The sequence below is a fragment of the Salvelinus sp. IW2-2015 genome, linkage group LG28 (genome assembly GCF_002910315.2).
Source record: "Salvelinus sp. IW2-2015 linkage group LG28, ASM291031v2, whole genome shotgun sequence".
In the NCBI taxonomy this organism is placed as follows: Eukaryota; Metazoa; Chordata; class Actinopteri; order Salmoniformes; family Salmonidae; genus Salvelinus; species Salvelinus sp. IW2-2015.
Window position 1 is genome coordinate 2,880,210 of NC_036868.1, and position 21,229 is coordinate 2,901,438.

Sequence of the window (21,229 nt, forward strand, 5' to 3'; positions counted from 1 at the left end):
CTTCCATCATCACTGATTTTGATATCATGTGACAAATCTATTGAAAGTACTACGGTGGGATCTCTCTCACACACACACACACACACACACACACACACACACACAGAGAAACCTTGCAAGGCTGCTTGCAGTTATCCAGTACCGCCAGATCAAACAAGTCACTAAGTAAGGAAGGATGGGAATAAGGAAGGATGGGAATAAGGAAGGAGGTATATTAGTACATATCATGGCTTCTGTCTTTGTTTTATAATTGTATTCAGTTCTCTGACTGTTTCAGTCAGTTTCACCTGGCTCTGATTTAAACAGAGACATAACTGCTGAGCATAGCCCAGGCAGTCTGTAACACGAAACCAGAACGAGACACTACTGAATCCCACTGTGTGTGCGTCTCTCATCCTTACCCAACCAAAGGTGTGTGTGTGTGCGTCTCTCATCCTTACCCAAGTGTGGTGTGGTGCGTCTCTCATCCTTACCAACCAAAGGTGTGTGTGTGCGTCTCTCATCCTTACCAACCAAAGGTGTGTGTGTGCGTCTCTCATCCTTACCAACCAAAGGTGTGTTGTGTGCGTCTCTCATCCTTACCCAACCAAAGGTGTGTGTGTGTCGTCTCTCATCCTTACCCAACCAAAGGTGTGTGTGTGGCGTCTCTCATCCTTACCAACCAAAGGTGTGTGTGTGCGTCTCTCATCCTTACCCAACCAAAGGTGTGTGTGTGCGTCTCTCATCCTTACCAAACCAAAGGTGTGTGTGTGCGTCTCTCATCCTTACCCAACCAAAGGTGTTGTGTGTGCGTCTCTCATCCTTACCCAACCAAAGGTGTGTGTGTGCGTCTCTCATCCCTTACCAACCAAAGGTGTGTGTGTGCGTCTCTCATCCTTACCAACCAAAGGTGTGTGTGTGCGTCTCTCATCCTTACCCAACCAAAGGTGTGTGTGTGCGTCTCTCATCCTTACCCAACCAAGGTGTGTGTGTGCGTCTCTCATCCTTACCCAACCAAAGGTGTGTGTGTGCGTCTCTCATCCTTACCACCAAAGGTGTGTGTGTGGTCTCTCATCCTTACCCAACCAAAGGTGTGTGTGTGCGTCTCTCATCCTTACCCAACAAAGGTGTGTGTGTGCGTCTCTCATCCTTACCCAACCAAAGGTGTGTGTGTGCGTCTCTCATCCTTACCCAACCAAAGGTGTGTGTGTGACCCCAACTGTTGGCGTCTCATCATAAGATCTCCATTCAAGCCATTGGTGCTTCTTCCACACAGCACATGGCACACTCATCAGTGTTCTTCTGATGCGCTATAGTATCAAATCAAACTTTATTAGTCACATGCTCTGAATACAAAACAAACAAAAACGGTAAGAATAAGAGAAAAGTAATTAAGAGCAGCAGTAAAATAACAATGGTGAGACTATATACAGGGGGTACCGATACGGAGTCAATGTGTGGGGGCACCGGTTAGTTGAGGCAGTATATACATGTAGGTAAAGTGACTATGCATAGATGACAATAGAGAGTAGCAGTGGTGTAAAGAGGGGGGGGGGGGGGGCAATGCAACTAGACTGGTAGCCATTTGATAAGATGATCAGGAGTCATATGGCTTTGGGTGTAGAAGCTGTTTAGATGCCTCTTGTACCTAGACTTGGCGCTCCGGTACCGCTTGCCGTGCGGTAGGCAGAGAGACCAGTCTTTGACTAGGGTGGCTGGAGTCTTTGACAATTTTAGGGCCTTCCTCTGACACGCCTGGTATAGAGGTCCTGGATGGCAGGAAGCTTGGCCCCAGTGATGTACTGGGCAGTACGCACTACCCTCTGTAGTGCCTTGAGGCGAGCAGTTGCCATACAAGCAGTGATGCAACTAGTCAGGATGCTCTCGATGGTGCAGCTGTAGAACCTTTTGAGGATCTGAGGACCCATGCCAAATCTTTTCAGTCTCCTGAGGGGGAATAGGTTTTGTCGTGCCCTCTTCACGACTGTTTTGGTGTGCTTGGACGGTGTAAGTTTGTAGGTGATGTGGACGCCAAGGAACTTGACGATCTCAACCTGCTCAACTGCAGCCCCGTCGATGAGAATGGTGGAGTGCTCGGTCCTCTTTTTCCTGTAGTCCACAATCATCTTGTTTGTCCTTGCACCACACGGCAAGGTCTCTGACCTCCTCCTTATAGGCCGTCTCGTCGTTGTCAGTGATCAGGCTGTTGTGTAACTGTAGTGACACTGTTGTGTCATCAGCAAACTTAATGATGGTGTGGGTCGTGCCTGGTCGTGCAGTCATGAGTGAACGGGGAGTAATGGAGGGGACTGAGCACGCAGGTTTCTTCTAGTATCAGTGTTATTCTATTGGTTCCCCCACGCTATAGTATCAGTGTTCTGTTGGGTTCCCCCACGCTATAGTATCAGTGTTCTATTGGGTTCCCCCACGCTATAGTATCAGTGTTCCGTTGTGTTCCCCCACGCTATAGTATCAGTGTTTTATTGTGTTCCCCACGCTATAGTATCAGTGTTCTGTTGGGTTCCCCCACGCTATATGTATCAGTGTTCTATTGGGTTTCCCCACGCTATAGTATCAGTGTTCCGTTGTGTTTGGGTTCCCCCACGCTATAGTATCAGTGTTCTGTTGGGTTCCCCCACGGCTATAGTATCAGTGTTCTATTAGGTTCCCCCATGCTATACTATCAGTGTTCTAATGGGTTCCCCCACGCTATACTATCAGTGTTCTAATGTGTTCCCCCACACTATAGTCAGCCCATTGTCTCCCGTTACTATAGGTGTGCACTTACACACTCCCCATCATGGATTTAAAAGCGCAGGATTTGTGTAAGCATTGGCTGGGGATAGTTTCCACCATTGCCAAATCAATGGGAGAAAGTTTGCAGGTGGATAAGGGTGGAGAATGGGAAGGCAGCCTCACTCTCTAGTCTGCTCATTAGCTAGCATGCTGAAGCCCCATTTCTGACTGTTGCCTGAAATAAAGCTGTAAAACTCTCGGATGTGGGAGACTGAGMCTGCCTCTCAAATGGCACTCTATTCCCTACATWGMMCAKWAWTWMTGKKCWGAGCACTATGGGATTCTCTATTGGCCCTGGTCAAAGGTAGTGCCCTACATAMGGAATGGAGTGACATRTGGGACACAGCCTGGGTGCRAGTAAGCACCCTGTCCTATGATGGAGCAGGGAGGGGGCAGAGGTAGCCCCCTATGGGCTTGCAGGAGTAATGAGAGGGGCGCACCAGAACCACTGCACCAGCCCCAGATCAGATTTGAGGGCGGTCGCTCCCTCCTCTCTCCACTCTCACTGTGGCCACAGCTGCCTGTCATTAGCCTACCCGCTATCAGGAGCATGCTGGGAAAGCCATGCCGCAATTGGCCTCCCGGGAGCCGGGACCGTGTCTGTCTCTCTCCAGTCTCACCGCACAGCTCTTGCTTTTCGCTTTTTCTTTTTCTTTCATTCCCTCTCTTGTTGCTCGCGTTCTCATTTTTCTCTCTCTCCCATTTGTCCACCATCTATTGATCTCTCCCTACTGAGGGTTCTGTCTTGACTTGGTTCTCTTTGCCTGGAGCCAGAATGGATCCCYTTGAAGAAATAAGATCCAACATGGCCACTTAGTTTCCTAGCCAGTAGTGACATCTTTATAGGTTGTCGAGCYACTGGGCTCGCCTCAGCTTTCGCCTCCTGGCCCCTTGACACATTTCTGTCCGCCTACTGTACAGATGGAGGCCTTTAAAACAGCAGAAGGGGAGTTAGTTCTCCCTCTCCTAGAGTGTGTTTAGGTGTGTGAAAGGCAACAGTGTGTGTTGGGGCACAAAGAGGGCACTGTAGGGGGAGAGAGGAGTGGTGGGTTTGGCGTCCGCCCCACGCCAGCGTGCTTTTACCGCCTGTGCCCAGGGTGGCTCGGTGTACTACACACACACACACACACACACACACACACATAGACTACACACACCTAGAACATCACAGTATAGTGTAAAAAGTATCTCTTATTGAGAATCGGAGGAGCCGACGGGTATCTCTGTGTTAGTGTCTCTTGATTGAGACCAATTTTAGCACTGAGTTGATTGATTTTAGACATATTTTAACCATCTGTCTCCTTCCTCTGCCCAAACCCACACTATTTCCACCCCTTCCTGTTCTCTCGCTCGCTCTCTCACACTCTTTGCTTCTTTCTGACTGCATCTCTCTCTTTCTGACTGCATCTCTCTCTTTCTGACTGCATCTCTCTCTTTCTGACTGCATCTCTCTCTCACTCACTCTCACTCTCACACACACTTTACTTCTTTCTGACTGCATCTCTCTCTCACTTTGCCTCTCTCCTCCCTCTCTGCCTCCTCTGCTTCTCCCACTCCCGCTCTGCATCCCTCTCTCACTCCTTCAGCCGTGGCCCCAGTAGTGCCGGAGTTGAGCAGTGACATAGACACCAGTAACTTTGACGAGATCGAGGATGAAAAAGGCGACGTGGAGACCTTTCCCACACCAAAGGCCTTTGTGGGCAACCAYCTGCCTTTRGTGGGTTTCACCTACTTCAAGGAAGACCAGTAAGGCTAATTGTTTTCTATCTATACTAAGAGGGAAGTTTGGCATCTATACAGTGTCTGTATATAGTTATATTATTGTTATATTTAGCTTTAGCAAGCTAGCCAATTATCCAGGAATAGGGTTTGGTTTACTACATTTAAATTGGAATGAATTTGAATCTATGTACTGTATGTTTTAAGGGAGTTTTTGTGTTAACGGTCTGCCTGTATTCACTAGGGTATTTGGTTTTTTAAGGTTCTCTGTGCTCTGCAGGAAATGTGCTTAGTCAGCTCTGCCTGTAACTAGAGAGGGATGGAGGGAGGGTGAGGGAGAGGGATGGAGGGAGAGATTGTGTTTCATACGTGTAGAACTGTAAAACCGTTTTAAGCCAGTCGTACACTGTGCGTCTGTTCCTGCTTTACACTGCCTCCTTGTTCCAGTCACCCTGCCTCCTTGTTCCAGTCATCCACTAGGCTCATGATAAAGTCTGATCTTATGATCACGATCAGTGGATGGGGATTGTAGCCCTGGAGTCTGAAGTGGGTGGGTTCTAGGTTGGGCAGGATGTGTTATGGGGTGAGACACTGGCATGGAGGTTGGCATGATGTGGTAGGACACCTCAGGTAAAGCCAGTTTAAAGACCCATGTCCTCTCTCCTCCCTCTCCCTTGATTTTACCCTCCTCCTCTACCAGATTGCTAAGCGGTGTGAATAAAGTGATCTCTGTGGAGGACTGTGTGGATAGCTGTGAGGAAAAACAGGACGGCATCAAAGGAGAGGTAGGTTGTTGAATCGTTGCATACATACATGTGTTTGGGTTTGTTTGCTTGATTTTAAAGCACAGCTGGGAGCAGAGGGGAAGATGTGTACTCAGATGGCATAAGACTACATTTGAGCCCAAATGTAAAATTTAAATGTTCGATGCAATGTAGTAGCTCTGAAGACTAACCAGTAAAATAGAACTCGCTTAGACAGACATAATTCTTAGACTGACTGAATAGAACACTCAGACATACTCAGGATGTGTTTGTAAATTGAATCTGGAGTGCCAGAGTGCCCTCTGGGCGTTCTTAAATTCAGAGCGTTGTCAGATTGTCCGTTCGTAAATTCAGAGCGTTTCATTCTCGGAGCATTCAGAGCGCACACTGGACACTCTGACTGAGGAGTAGGGTTGATCCCAGCGTTCTGACCTCACAACAGCAGTCAAACACCCAAGCTAACTGGCTAAAGTTGGCTAGCTTGCTAGCTACATCCAGACACAAATGAGAGAACGCCTCACTCTGACCATTTTACTCCCCCTAGCAGAGCTGGTTAGGCTGTTTTCATGTTATCCAGAGTGTTGATGACTGTAACTGTGCTGCTGGCAACAATTTAATTACGCTTCTTTGCTGACGTTTAGCGACACCGGCCATATTCAACAGGTGTTGAGTGTTCGTCAATTCGTCAGTTACTCTGCGCTCTGGCACACTCAGACAAATAGCCAGAGTGAATTTACGAACGCACCCTCAATTATCAGACAGACACAATAGAATTCTATCTGACAGACATACAACAACTGACAGAAGTCAGAGCTGTGTGATTACCAGACAGAACTGACAGAACTCAGAGCTGTGTGATTACCAGACAGAACTGACAGAACCCAGAGCTGTGTGATTACCTGACAGAACTCAGAGCTGTGTGATTACCAGACAGAACTGACAGACATGTTGATACCTGAGTGTGCATCTGGTTAGTGTTAGTGTACGTACCTGTTAACTCTCCTTCCCTGTCTTCTTCAGTCAGATCAGCTGCAGAAGAAGCTCCATTGTCTTGAGGAGCAGCTCAACCATGAGATGCAGGCCAAAGACCACCTGGAAAACAAATACAAGTAGGGCTCACCTCAGAACACACACACACACACACACACGCACACACACACACACACACACTTACTTACTCCCACATGTTCCTCTCTCCCCAGGACTACCAGTAGTCATCTAGAGAAGCTGGTTAAAGAACTGGAGGAAGAGGTGAGACTGGGTGATGTGCAGTATGTAGAGTTGGTCAGTAATGTTTTGGCACATCACACATGAACCCTTCCCTGTCCCTGTAGATGAACAGCAGGCAGAGAGTGGAGTCATCGCTGAGGCAGCTGGAGAGAGAGAGGGCCCTGCTGCAGTACCAGAGTGCAGAGAACCTCCGCAAAGTGGAGCTGGAGGCGGACAGGAAACGCAGCCTGGAGAACGACCGTAAGCCCACGCTGTGTGACGCGTACACATGGAACCATAGAAATAGAATCCATTGAACAGATCTCCCCATTCAAGGGTTAGCAGGGTTTCCCAAACCCTGTCCTCGGGACCCGACGGGGGGRACGATTTGGTTTTTTGCCCTAACGCTACACAGTTAATTCAAATGATCAAAACTTGATGATTACTTGATTATTTTAATCAGCTGTGTAGTGCTAGTGCAAAAAACTAAGTGTGCACCCTCTGAGGTCCCACGGACATTGTTTGGGAAACCTGGGTTAGAGGTTCCAAGCCCTTTCAATGGATGCTATATCTATGTATGGAACATTATCTAATTATCTCAACATTATGTCAATGAAACAGTTGCTGAATCCCAAAATCGACCCCCGGCCCCTACTGCCCAGCAGTAGAGAGGATTGGCTAGGTGGAAGCGACATCATTCTCCATCCAGCCAATCAGAAGGCATTGTGACTCTATTTACCATAATGCTTAGATCTGTCCAATCCTCTCAGATCTATAGTGCCTAGGGTGTAAGGGCTAGGAGTTGATTTGAAATTCAGCAATTAAGCTGGGATTTTGTCCCTACACACACTCCAGTTACCTTTACAGGAAGAGTAGCGGCTGCCTCGGGGATCCATAATAAATCCTCCTGTCCATCTATTATGTCTCCTGTACACGTTCACACTCTRCTAAACACAGATACACTGATTGATCTGTCCACCTGATTGTCCTTGTCTAGTGAACAGCCTGCGGGACCAGCTGGAAGAGCTGAAGAGGAGAAACCAGAACTCTCAGATGTCCAGGGACAAGAACATCCACCTGCAGAGACAGGTGAGGCAGGACAGTCCATCTCTACCTTCTCTGTCGCGCTCTCGCTCGCTCCACACCAATTCTGCACTCCTGAATTGACTAATAAAGATACAACTCCAACCACCCCACCACCACATCTCTTCCTTCTCAGCTGGATGAGGTGACAACGGTGCTGGCAGAGGAGCAGGAGGCGGCGGGGCGTCTGCGGAGGAGCCAGGTGGAGGCCCAGAAGCATGCCCAGGCCCTGGAGCTCAGCCTCAGGGAGCTGGTGGACAAGTGCACCCAGCTGGAGAACGCCAAGATGGGCCTGGAGCAGCAGCTGATGGGCCTTCAGGCAGACCTGGAGGCCGAGAGGAGGGACCGCAGTCTGGGGACAGAGACTATAGTTGACCTGCAGGGTGAGTTTGCACATGTGTAACCATTCCATTGGTTGCATATTGACATGAGTTCCAGAGGGGCAGGGTTTGCACTTTAGGAACCATTTCATTAGTTATATTGTGACAGGCAAGCTCAACCAAGCACAGCTAGGACCCAGGTCTGCCTGAGAGTACGTCACTCTTACAGAGACCCTGTGTTTTGGAAACTTTGGGACATTGGTCATTGCATCCATTCAGAGTCATTGCGTCCATTCAGTTCAGACGGGACAGTTTGGAACAGGCAAGTCATTTTGTTTGCTGTGATGTCTCATAGCTTTCCCTCTTTCAAAGTCTCCACTTGGGTGGAGTCAGGAGCAACAAGGAAAATAAACATTGACAGATGTTATTTTTACACATTACAGAAGGGAATGAGTGAAATACAGGTAGATTATGTAATGTCTCCTAGTACTCTGTGTGAAGCCTTGACTCAACCGGTGTGTGCTCTCCTTAGCTTGGTGCCCTCATAGATAGCTCTACCTATATACTAATGTGTCTCTACCTATATACTAATGTGTCTCTACCTCTATACTAATGTCTCTAACTCTATACTAATGTCTCTAACCTCTATACTAATGTGTCTCCTACCTCTATACTAATGTCTCTACCTATACTAATGGTCTCTAACTCTAATACTAATGTTCCTCTACTATATACTAATGTCTACCTCTATACTAATGTGTCTCTACCTCTATACAATGTTGTCTCTACCTCTATACTAATGTGTCTCTACCTCTTATACTAATGTGTCTCTACCTCCTATACTAATGTGTCTCTACCTCTATACTAATGTGTCTCTACCTCTATACTAATGTGTCTCTACCTCTATACTAATGTGTTCTCTACCTCTATACTAATGTGTCTCACCTCTATACTAATGTGTCTCTACCTCTATACTAATGTGTCTCTACCTCTATACTAATGTGTCTCTATACTATGTCTCTACCTCTATACTAATGTGCTCTACTCTATACTAATGTCTCTACTCTATACTAATGTCTCTACCTCTATACTAATGTGTCTCTACTCTATACTAATGTGTCTCTACCTCTATACTAATGTCTCTACCTCTATACTAATGTGTCTCTACCTCTTTACTAATGTGTCTCTACTCTATACTAATGTCTCTAACTCTATACTAATGTGTCTCTACCTCTATACTAATGTGTCTCTACCTCTATACTAATGTGTTCTCTACCTCTATACTAATGTGTCTCTACCTCTATATACTAATGTGTCTCTACCTCATACTAATGTGTCTTAACTCTAATAACTAAAGTGTCTCTACCCTATACTAATGTGTCTCTACCTCTATACTAATGTGTCTCTAACTCTATACTAATGTTCTCTAACTCATACTAATGTGTCTCTACCTCTATACTAATGTGTCTCTCCCTCTATACTAAATTGTCTCTACCTTTATACTATGTGTCTCTACCTATATCTAATGTGTCTCTAACTCTATACTAATGTGTCTCTACTCTATACTAATGTGTCTCTACTCTATACTAATGTGTCCCTCTTACTCTATACTAATGTGTCTCTACCTCTATACTAATGTGTCTCTACCTCTATACTAGTGTGTCTCTACCTCTATACTAGTGTGTCTCTACCTCTATACTAGTGTGTCTCTAACTCTATACTAGTGTGTCTCTAACTCTATACTAGTGTGTCTCTAKCTCTATACTAGTGTGTCTCTACCTCTATACTAATGTGTCTACTTCTTTTTCCCTTTCTATCTATTTTCCACACACTCTCATTCCCCATCTTCTTTTCTCTCTGTCAGGCCATATCCGGGGCCTGGAGGAGGAGGGGAAGCAGGTGAAGGGTTCTCTCTCTGGAACACAGGCAGAGAAGAGGCAGCTGCAGCAGAGACTCACTGACATGGAGAAGGTAAGAGGCCTGGGTGGTGTTCATTAGACACCAAATGGAAGAAAACAGACTAAAACAAGTGTTGTTTTTTAAAAATGTGCCATGATGAACACAACCCTCCACTCCACTGGTAAGACTTACTGTAGATGGCACTCGGGCTCCATGGGATTTTCCCAAGCCCAAATCGGCCTCTAGCCCCTCCCCCTTTCTTGTGGAGATCTGAGAGGATTGGATAGGTGTGAGCAACGTGATACAAATGTCCCTATCAGAGAGGGAGAAATATCTTCTATTTCTTTAATAATCTCAAATCCTCTCAGGTCTCACAGGTGCAGATGTCCCCTCTTTGTCCTGTGGATGTACACAGATTACAGCCACAAATAAACAAACACACAGCTGACCTTTGACCTCTGGTTGGGCCCATTAGGAGAAGAACAACCAGGAGATTGACCTGACGTTCAAGCTCAAGTCGTTGCAACAGAGTTTTGACATAGAGGAGGCCGAGCACAAGGCCACCAAGACACGCCTTGCTGACAAGAACCAGGTCTATAAGTCCATTGAGGAGGCCAAGTCTGAGGCCCTGAAAGGTGAGAGGGAGGAGGAAAAGGAGAGGTGATTGGGGGAAAGGGGGGTACCTTCAACAGAATGCCTTCAACTGAAATGTGTCTTCCGCATTTAACCCAACCCCTCTGAATCAGAGAGGTGCTGCTTTAATCGGCATCCCTGTCTTTCGGCGCCCGGGGAACAGTGGGTTAACTGCCTTGCTCAGGGAACGAACGACAGATTTTTACCTTGTCAGCTCGGGGATTCGATCCAGCAACCTGGGATCGATAGAAATGGAGCATATTAGAGAAAAATGTATGTGGGGAAAGAAGAGGTCAAGAAACTACTGAGTCAATAATGACAGTTTGGATAAAGGTGTTGGCCAATGGACCACATTATACAATAGTCTATTATTCTAATAGTTACGGTAGTATTGTCTCCTTGTGTTTGTCAGGGATGGAGCGGACGCTGCAGGAGGAGCGGAGCGCCAAGCTGCAGTTGGAGTCCAGACTGCTGCAGCTGGAGAAGGAACACTCCATGCTGGACTGTGACTACAAGCAGGCCCAACACAAAGTGGATGAGCTGAACACGCACAAGGACAAACTCGCCGAGGAGGTGTGTGTGTGTGTGTGTGTGTGTGTATGTATGTCTGGACAAGCCTCTGCATGTCTGTACATGCCTTGTGTGTTTGTGTGTAAGGAGTTGAATGTGTGAGAGAGTGTGTAAAGATTTGTGTTTCGTGAAGACTTCAGATTTGTGTTTCGTGAAGACTTCTCTCTGTTTCATCAGCTGCAAACATACAGGAACCAGCCAAAATAAAGGAAAAGCCAACATAGTGTCTTAATAGGGCGTTGGACCACCACGAGCCAGAACAGCTTCAATGCACCTTGGTATAGATTCTACAAGTGTCTGGAACTCTATTGGAGGGATGCTCCATTCTTCCACAAGAAATTCCACCATTTGGTGTTTCGTTGTTGGTGGTGGAAAACGCTGTCTCAGTCGCCACTCCAGAATCTCCCAGAAGTGTTAAATTGGGTTGAGATCTGGTGACTGAGACGACCACATGGTTGACATTGTTTTCATGCTCATCAAACCATTCAGTGACCACTCGTGCCCTGTGGATGGGGGCATTGTCATCCAATGGGGGTAGCCATGGTAACCAAAATAATGGCCTGCCCAGCATTTCTATACATGACCCTAAGCATGATGGGATGTTAATTGCTTAATGAACTCAGGAACCACACCTGTGTGGAAGCACCTGCTTTCAATATTCTTTGTATCCCTCATTTACTTCTTTTGGCAGTTAGCTGTAGGTCTTGGTMCTGTCTTTACCCTGACTAACCTCACCATCTTGCTCTCTTTTGCTCTCTCCCTCTTTATCTCCCCTCCTTCCTTCCACCTCTAGGTGAAGAACCTGAGCCTGGGCATGGAGCAGGAGGAGCAGAAGCGCAGGCTGAGCAAGAACGACCTGAAGGCCCAGACCCAGCAGGTGACCGCCCTGCGCTCCTCAGAGAAGCAGCTGAAGCAGGAGCTCAACCACCTGCTAGACATGAAGCAGAGCCTGGAGAAACAGTACCAGGAGCTACGCAGGTAGAGGGGGATACACACACACACAGTGCGGCTGGCTTGGACATAAGTGTGTGAGAGAGAGGATGTGATCACCAATGGATGTTAGATATCATGTCTGTCTTTCCCATGCCCTAAGTGGTGGGAGTTGTGTGTCACTTGTTTCAGATTGACATGTGATTTGACATGGCAGTGATTGACAGCGATTTTGCCCAATCACAGGGAGAGACAGGAGGCTGAAGGACAGCTGAAGGAGTTGAAGGACCAGCTGGAGGCGGAGCAGTATTTCACGGTACTGTTGATTTCTAGACACTCCCAATGTGTGGAAAGACTGGGTCTCAAAATTCTTGCAATTTTCCCAAAATTCCCATGTTTTCCAGAAATCCTGGTTGGAATACTCCTGGGTATTTTGGGAAAGTGACRGGAATTTTGCYCCCCTAAGAAAGACTATTAGCTCTTTTCTGTCTATTTGTTCTGCTTACCAGTGTAGTGTTTTGTCCCAAATGGCACGCTATCCCCTATGTAGTGCACTACTTTTGGCCAGATCCCTATGGACCCTGGTCAAAAGTAGTGCACTACATATGGAATATGGTGCCATTTGGGACGTCCCATTGTTGTTGTGTGTTGACCGTTTCCTCTGTACCAGACCCTGTACAAGACCCAGAACCGAGAGCTGAAGGAGGAGTGTGATGAGAGGAACAAGCTGTATAAGGACATTCAGCAGAGACTGGAGGAGTACCAGGAGGAGAGGTACTGGAACATTGGGATCCAACCAGAAACTCTTCCTTGACACTAAGGTTGCAACATTCTGGTAAATTTTCCCCAAATTCCCATGTTTTCCAGTAATCTTACAACCAGGATTTCTGGAAAACATGGGAACTTTGGGGGAAAGTTAACAGACTTTTGCAACCCTACCTGACACTATGTTCACACTACTGAGCCGAGCTGTACTGCACTGGCCTGGTTACGTATCTACTGTAGGTGCTGGACGGGACCATTTTGAAAGGAAAATATAATCTTGACCCTCTGAGCACCTCTAACAAAGTGTTGGAGATTAGAGTCATGAGCACACTTAGTCTCTGTAGGACTATCGTCTGTCCCTGAAAGATGTAGCCTAACGTCAACATGCATCTCTGTAGGACTATCGTCTGTCCCTGAAAGATGTAGCGTAACTGTCAACATGCATCTCGTGTTCAGTGAACTATCGTCATGTCCTCTGAAAGATGTAGCATAACGTCAACATGTGCCATTCTGCTGTAGGACTATCGTCTGTCCCTGAAGATGTCCTAAAGTCAGATCATCGCTACTCATCTCTGGTTTAGGACATATCGTCTGTCTCTGAAAGATGTAGCCTAACGTCAACATGCATCTCTGTAGGACTATCGTCTGTCCTGAAAGATGTAGCCTAACGTCAACATGCATCTCTAGTAGGACTATCGTTCTGTTCTGAAAGATGTAGGGCCTAACGTCAACATGCATCTCTGTAGGACTATCGTCTGTCTCTGAAAGATGTAGCCTAACGTCAACATGCATCTCTGTAGGACTATCGTCTGTCCTCTGAAGATGTAGCCAACGTCAAGCATGCATCTCTTGTAGGTACTATTAAGGCGTCTGTCTCTGAAAGATGATAGCCCTTAGACGTCAACGATGCAATCTCTTGTAGGACTTATCGTCTGTCCCTGAAAAGATGTAGACCCTAAATCGTCAACCAATAGTTCATCTCTCTCCAGGACTGAATCCGTCTGTCTCCCTGACACAGACCTTGTAGACCTCAACGTCCAAACATGCATCTCCATCTCAGGATCTATCCGTCTGTTCTCTGAAAGATGTGAGCCCTTAACCAGTCCAACATGCATCCCTCTCGTAGCGGACATAATTCGCTCCTGTCTCTGAAAGACTCGTACCGCGCCCTAACGCTCAACATGCATCTCTCTAGGACCTATACGTCTGTCCCATGAAAAGATGTAGCCTAAACGTGCAACATGCCATCTCTGTGGACTATCGTCTGTCTCTGAAAGATGTAGCCTAACGTCAACATGCATTCCACCCGTATCACTCAGTCAATTGCGAGATGATAGCCTGACAACACTGCAGGTAATATGATCCGCGTGTACCTAACCTCCAGTCTACAGGTGATGTGCCATCAATCACCAACACAATAAGCTTTGAGCATCTGAAAAAATGACGCAAGATTTTAGTTCTGAGTTAACCGAGATTTGACACGCACTGTYAAGTCACACAGACAGACTRTTAACACGAAGACTCCTGTAACAGCAGGCCCGTAGGACTGTGGGTAAGTGTTTCATAGAAATGGCTATGGAGCTCATTGATTGGCCTGAACATAACGTTTACTGAGTTTGAGAGATGAATGTAGGCCTTGGTCGTGTGAATGCCCTGACAAACATGACACTAATGTCATCTGTTCCTCTTTCCCCTATTGTAGTGTAAAATCACACAAACACTGATTTTCCTGGTATTACGGGATTTCCTTTCCGGCCTTCCAGTGACTGCTCTGACATACAGTACTGGACTAGATTAGGTTTCATTAACTTTATTTTCCCATGCAGTAGTGTGAGATTTTCCCCACATTCCTCATTTCCAGGGGTCTCTACTTCCCTACCCAGGGATTCCCTGGCGGCCGAAACAGTACTGGGCACAGATTTAGTCTCGTTAACATTTCCCAGGTTATAGTGTCCAATTCCCCAATGTTCCCACATTCCCTGATATTCCGGATCTTCTTTCCCTCAGGGATTCCCTGGCGGCCCAGCTGGAAGTGAGCCTGACCAAGGCGGACTCGGAGCAGCTGGCGCGCTCCATTGCCGAAGAGCAGTACTCCGACCTGGAGAAGGAGAAGATCATGAAGGAGCTGGAGGTGAAGGACATGACGGCCAGACACAGGCAGGAGCTAGGAGACAAGGAGGCTACCATCGGCTCGGTGAGAGGGGGGAGATGGAGAGGGGGGCGGAGAGAGGGAAGGAGTGTGAGGGGGAGGAGGGAGAGGAGACATGATGGCCCGACACAGGCAGGAGCTAGTAAACAACAAGGAGGGGATAGAGACAGAGGAAGAGAGACTGACAGACAGAGGGAGGAAGAGAGAAAGCTGACAGGACAGAGGGAGGAGAGAGAACTGACGGACGGAGGGAGGCAAGAAGACGGACGGACGGAGGGGAGGAAGAGAGCGGACGGACGGAGGAGGAAGAGAGACGGACGACGGAGGGAGGAAGAGAGCGGACCGGACGGAGGGAGGAGAGAGAACGGACGGACGGAGGGACAGGAAGAGAGACGGATCGGACGGAGGGGGAAGAGAGACGGACGGACGCCGGGAGTGAAGAGAAGACGGAAGGACGGAGGGGTGAAGAGGACGGATCGGACGGAGGAGGAAGAGAGACGGACGGCGGAGGGAGGAAGAGAAGGACGGAGGACGGAGGGAGAAAGAGAGACGGACGGACAACGGCAGGGAGGCTGAACGAGAGAACGGCGGCGGAGGGAGGAAGAGCAGACAGGACGGACGGAGGGAGGAAGAAGAGACGGAGCGGACGGAGGGAGGAAAGAGACGCGGACGGACGGAGGGGAGGAAGAGAGACTGCCGGACGAAGAAGAGCTGACGACGGGGCGGGAGGAGCAGATGACTGACCGGACGGAGGGAGGGGAGGAAGAGAGACTGAACGGACGGAGGGAAGGGAGAGAGACATTGACGGACGGAGGGAGGGAGAGGAGACTGCGACGGAAGTGCGGGATGGGGAGGGAGGAAAAGAGCAGAAAGCTGACGGAGGGAGGGAGGAGGAAAGACTGACGGGAAGGGAGGAGGAGAGAGGAGTGACAGGAGAGGAAGGAGACTTGCGAGAGGAGGAAGAGAGACCTGACGACGGAGGGAGGGAGGAGAGTGACGGGGAAGAGAAGACGGACGGACAGAGAGGGAGAGGAAGAGAGTACGTGAGGGACGGAGGGAGGAGAGGAGAGGAAGGAACACGAGGAGGGGAGGAAGAGATAAGACTGGCGGAAGGGAGGGAGAGGAAGAGAGACTGACGGATGAGGAAGAGGAAGGATAGAGAGACTGACGGGGATCAGAGACTGACTGGAGGAGGTGAGGAAGAGGATGACTTCGGAGGGAGAGGAGAGCAGACGAGGAGGAGGGACGGAGACGCCGAGGAGGGAGAGGAGGAGGAGCTGACAGACGGAGGAGAGAGGAGACTGACAGACGGAGGGAGGAAGAGAGACTGACGGACGGATGGGAGAGATACGATGGAGAGAGACGACGGAGCGGAGGAAAGAGAGACTGACCGGACGAAGAGGATAGAGAGAGACTGACGAGTCGGAGGAACTGACAGGACGGAGGGAGCGGAAGAGAAGAGGACTGACAGAGCGGGAGGGAAGGAGTAGAGAGCGGACAAGGAGACTGATCATGAGCCGAACGAGGACAAGAGAGTGACGAGGGGAGGGAGAGAGACTCAGGACGGGAGGGAGGGAGAAGTTAGGAGAACGTGGGACAGGACTAAGGAGGAGGGGGAAGAGAGACCTAGGACAGAGGGAGGGAGGAAGAGAGACTGACGGACTGGAGAGGGGGGAAGAGCAGAACTCTACAGAAGAGGGAGGAGGAAAGAGACTTAGCAAGAGGGAGCGACAGAGGGAGAGGAAGAGAAGAAGAGACTGAAGTGAAAGGGAGGAGAGAGAGACTAGGGAGGAAGAGAGACTGACGACAGAGGAGGCGGGGCAGAGAGACCTGCACTAAGGAGGACGGAAATGCATGAGACTAAGCACGACGAGGGGGACAGAGGGAGGAAGACGAGACTGACATGGAACCCGAGAGGAGGAAAGAGGAAGACTGACGGACCGAGAGGAGAATAAGACGGAAACAGAGAAGAGAGGAAGAAAGAACTAGACAGGACGCGGAGGGAGGAAAGAGGACGAGACGGCACGGAGAGAGGGGCGGGAGGACGGGAGGACTGACGGAACGTCGGAACTGGAGGGAGGAAGAGGACTGAACGAAGGAACGGAAGAAGAACAGGCCTGGCAAGTAAGGGGAAAGCAGACTGCGGACGGACGGAGGGAAGGAAAAAAAAAAAATCGAAAAAAAAAAAAAAAGACAAGGACAAAAGGCAAAAAAAGATAAGCAAAAAGCTAAAAAAAAAGCGAAAAAGACAAAACCATCACAAGAAAAATAGGCAAAAAGTAGGGGAAAAGATAATAAAAATAGAAAAAAAAACACAAAAAAGAAGAAAAAAAAAAAAAAGAAAAGAAAAAATACAAAAAAAAAAAAGCAAAGAAGACACGACTCGAACAGGACAGCCAGCATAAAAGAAAAAGACCAAAATTAGCCCAAGCCGCTAGCCAGAAAAAGCACCAGCCAAGGCACCATAGCAGCAAGGAGTGATAAGAAAAGCAAGAAAGGGGCTATACTGAGACAAAGAGCATAACGCAAGCTTGCAGGGCACAAAAAACTATAGCGTAATATTAATATCGAGCGAAGCGCGAACGTGGTAGCGCGAGTATGAAGAAAGGCATTCCGAACGGTGACGTTAAAGATAGAGGCAATGAATGATAGCGATCAATTTGAGTAGGCAATTGAAATGATTGATAACTAAAGAACACAGAATTAGAAACAAAGGAACTAGAAGAAAAAGGGAAAGGGATGAGGAGAGACAAGGCAATAGACAAGAGCGTCAAAGAAATAGTAAGAACATAAAAAGCTGACCGACTGAAGAGAGACTGACGGACGGGAGGGAGGAAGCTAGAGCACTGGACGAGACGGAGGAGGGAGGACAGAGAGGACTGACGGACGGAGGGAGGGAGGAAGAGAGACTGACGGACGGAGGGAGGGAGGAAGAGAGACTGTACGGACGGAGCGACGAGGGAGGAAGTAGATGAGCGGACGGAGGGAGGGAGGAGAGAGAGACTGAACGGACGGGACTGGAGGGAGGCATTATAGAGACTTTGAAGCGGACGGAGGGAGGACGGAAGTACTTGACTGAATTGGAGGGAGGCGGAAGGACTGCACTTAGCTGAGGGAGGAAAGAGGAGAACTCGCGGCCTTGCAGGGAGGGAAGAGAGATCTGACGGCCGGAGGGAGGGGACAGACGAGAACTGACGGCCGGAGGGAGGACAGAGAGACTGACGGCCGGAGGGCAGGAAGCAGAGACGTGTACAGGGACCGGAGGGAGGAGAGAGACTGACGGATCTCGGGAGGAGAGGGAAAGAGAGAGCTGACGGCCGGAGGGCAGGCACAGGCAAAAGAGACTGACTGACCCGGGAGGGGGAGGGAGCTCTGGCAAGAGATAGACCTCTGACGGAGGGAGGGCGGTCTGAGAGAGAGACTAGACGGAGGGAGGGAGGTAAAGGACTGACGGAGGGAGAGGATGAGAGACTGACGAAGAGGGAGAAGAGGAAGCAGAAGACTGAACGGAGGGAGAGGACGGCACAGAGAGACTGTACGGAGGAGGAGAGGGAGGGAGGAGGAAGAGAAGACTGACAGGAGGAGGAGACAGTGAAGAGAGACTGTGATCGGCAGGAACAGAGCCGACGGATGGGAGGGAGGAAGAAGAGACTGCACGATACGGAGGGAGCTGAAGACTGACAGACGGAGGAGAGGGACGGTGAGGCGGCGAGACTGACAGACGGAGGGGAGCGGAGGGAGACTGACAGGAGGGAGGAGGGAGACCTGACAGACGAGGGAGGAAGAGAGACTACAGACGGAGGGAAAGAGAGAGAACTGACAGACGCGAGGGAGTGGCAGGAGAGACATAGATCGGAGGAGAAGGAAGAGAGACTGAACGGAGCGGGTGGGGAAGAGAGACTCGAGGAGCGGGGGGGACAAGAGAGACTGACGGAGAAGGGGAGGGAAGAAGAGAGCTGACAGGAGCGGGAGTAGTGAATAAAGAGCACTCGCGGTAGCGGAAAAGGCAAGAGAAAAGAGAGAAACTGACGGAAGCGGGCCGGAGGAAAGAGGAGACCTGAAAAGCAGCGGAATGAATGAGGACAAGGAAAGAAATCTGTACAGAGGGAAGAGGAGAGAGACTAGAAACAGAGAGGAAGAAACAAAAACCAAAAGAGGCGGATGAGAGCAGAGAGAAACTAGCGAAGACAAGCACGCGGGAGGAAAGGAGAGACTGACAGAAAGTTGGCGGGGTACGAAGGCACCCCCGAGGCAAGAGAGAATTGTCTCTGATGACAGAGGAAGAGGGGCATTGGGAGGAGAGCGAGGGAGGAACCAGAAAGGCAGAGCATAGAATTCAACGGCAAGGAGCGGCCGGCATGGTGGAGGGTAAGAAAAAGTCAGGCGCTTAGAGGGACTGGACTCGACAGCATGGACGGAGCGGTAAAGCGCGGGTATGTAGGAAGGGGAGAGTGGTTGACGAGAGACCCTCGAGTCAGGCGAGGACGTGATGAAATAGAGAGGAGATCTGAAAAACGAGTAGGAGTGGGCGGTAGGAATTGAACCACTCGGAACAAAAGGGGAAGGAGAAGGCAAACCGAAGAAAAGAAAAGAGACGAAAAAGGGAAAAAACTGTCAGCTCAGGGAAGGGGTAGGGTCGGAAAAAGAGAAAAAAGCCGGATGGATAGAGATCTAAAACAAAAAAGACAAGAAAAGAAGTAAAAAAAAAAAAACTAGTCACTAGTAAGAAAATTAAAAATAAAGAGGTGATGACCACAAGAAAGCAGGGGCGCAGGAAGACAGTAGATGGCCAGAAAGGAAGCAAAAAGAATAGAACTGAAAGACGGAGATGGAGAGGAAAAGAAGAAATAGATAACAAAGATAGAAAAAAGCGAAAAGGCAAAAGAGACTAAGAGAGGAGAAGAGGAGAATGGGGAAGAGAAAACTTAGAGATGGAGGGAGGCGAGAGAAAGAGAGATTTACTAGAGAAAAAAAAACACCCAAAGACAAGGAGAAGGAAAAGAAAAAAAAAAAAAAAAAGAGAAGAAGCAGACTCAGAATAAAAGAGAGAAAAGAAAGAAAAAAGAAGAACTAAAGATGAGAGGAAGGAAAGAGGAAAAAAAAAAGAAAAAAAAAAGAAGAGAGATACTGAGGAAGGAAGAGAAAGAGTACTAGACATAGAAGAGGGGGAAAAGAAAGATTGAGAAAATAGACCTAAGAAAAAAAAGAGTGCAAGAGAAGGAAGATGAGAATAAACAAAAAAACGAAGACACAAGGGGGAAGAAACGAGAAAAATAAAAAAGGAGAGATAGAGAAGAGATATGTCAGAGAGTAGGAAAGAGACTGAATTCAATGCCAGTACAGATTTAAGGCATAGAACAATATTGGTCGAGAGAGGGTTTCTGAAGGCTAGTTTTGCATCTTAAGCCAGCCGGCAATAATAAGAAAAGTAAAGAAAAAAAAGGACCAAGACAAAAGCGCAACGAAGCGCAAAGCCTAAATCGCCTGGCTTCTGCGCCCCTACGGCAAAGAGCCTTTTGACCAAATACAAAACCCAGACACAAAACCAAGAATCAAAACCACCACAATTAGACACGACAAAACTAACAGGCCGAGTAAAGGCCTTCATAGGCAAATAACCAGTTTCAAAAAACTGTCGCATAAAAAATTTCTGCAGCAGCAATTTCATTATAAATCTTTCCTGGCTTCCAAAACTACATTAGAAAAATATATTGCACTTTTGCGCAATGGCAAATTCATGGAACAAATTAACGTTACCGTCCATTCGTACCAATGATGGCTAAAAAAAATATTAGAGGCCTTGTTAAAACTTCTGCTCAGGCTGTGGGCGCCGCGTCGGCACCACAAACTCGGCAGTGACTTTTCTTCAAATTGTACTCCGAAAAAAGGACAAGATACGGAGCAAAACAGCACAAAAATCGTGGGGCTTCGAATGGTTGTAGCATTTTGGCGTTTGGGGCTGGTTCACGAATCTGTGGCAAAAAATCTTCATATTGGGTTCTTAAGAGTCAGTTGGATCCTGCATGATACACATCTAAAACTGGCAACTGCATAGCAAAGCTTTTAGTAACTGGTGGCGCGACATGCTGCCGCCCCATACACCCGATGGACAGGCCGACCATCTGAATGGCACCCAGCTAGGACCGACCGCACATCTCTGGAAGACAAACAGAAGCCGACAAAATAACAGCTGAACTCTGCATGCACAATTGACACTGAGGCGAGGGGAGTAGATCGGGGGATAACCGGGTATTTTATCTTATGGCGAACTGCGTGAGCGTGAAAATTAGTAAAGGAAAAGGCGAAATACAAAACCAGCAAAAAGAAAGAGCAAAAAACATAACAGGAAAAGCAAAGGCAAGAAAAAAAACAGACAGGACGGCAAGCCGTTCGCGTGCTCAAGTTTCGCTGGC

At 48.2% G+C, this 21,229-nt stretch overlaps 1 protein-coding gene across 1 annotated transcript in view; it reads left to right on the forward strand.

Moving 5' to 3' along the window:
• Positions 1–21,229, forward strand: part of LOC111954063 (rho-associated protein kinase 2) — a 60,150-nt gene that overhangs the window by 30,535 nt on the left and 8,386 nt on the right. The window contains exons 10-23 of the mRNA XM_070435736.1: positions 4,362–4,521; positions 5,195–5,279; positions 6,279–6,367; positions 6,461–6,509; positions 6,593–6,728; positions 7,465–7,556; positions 7,687–7,933; positions 9,735–9,841; positions 10,245–10,404; positions 10,815–10,975; positions 11,766–11,950; positions 12,149–12,218; positions 12,573–12,676; positions 14,675–14,861. Coding sequence (XP_070291837.1) covers positions 4,362–4,521; positions 5,195–5,279; positions 6,279–6,367; positions 6,461–6,509; positions 6,593–6,728; positions 7,465–7,556; positions 7,687–7,933; positions 9,735–9,841; positions 10,245–10,404; positions 10,815–10,975; positions 11,766–11,950; positions 12,149–12,218; positions 12,573–12,676; positions 14,675–14,861 — 1,832 coding nt within the window. The remainder of the gene's footprint in view (positions 1–4,361; positions 4,522–5,194; positions 5,280–6,278; positions 6,368–6,460; positions 6,510–6,592; positions 6,729–7,464; positions 7,557–7,686; positions 7,934–9,734; positions 9,842–10,244; positions 10,405–10,814; positions 10,976–11,765; positions 11,951–12,148; positions 12,219–12,572; positions 12,677–14,674; positions 14,862–21,229) is intronic.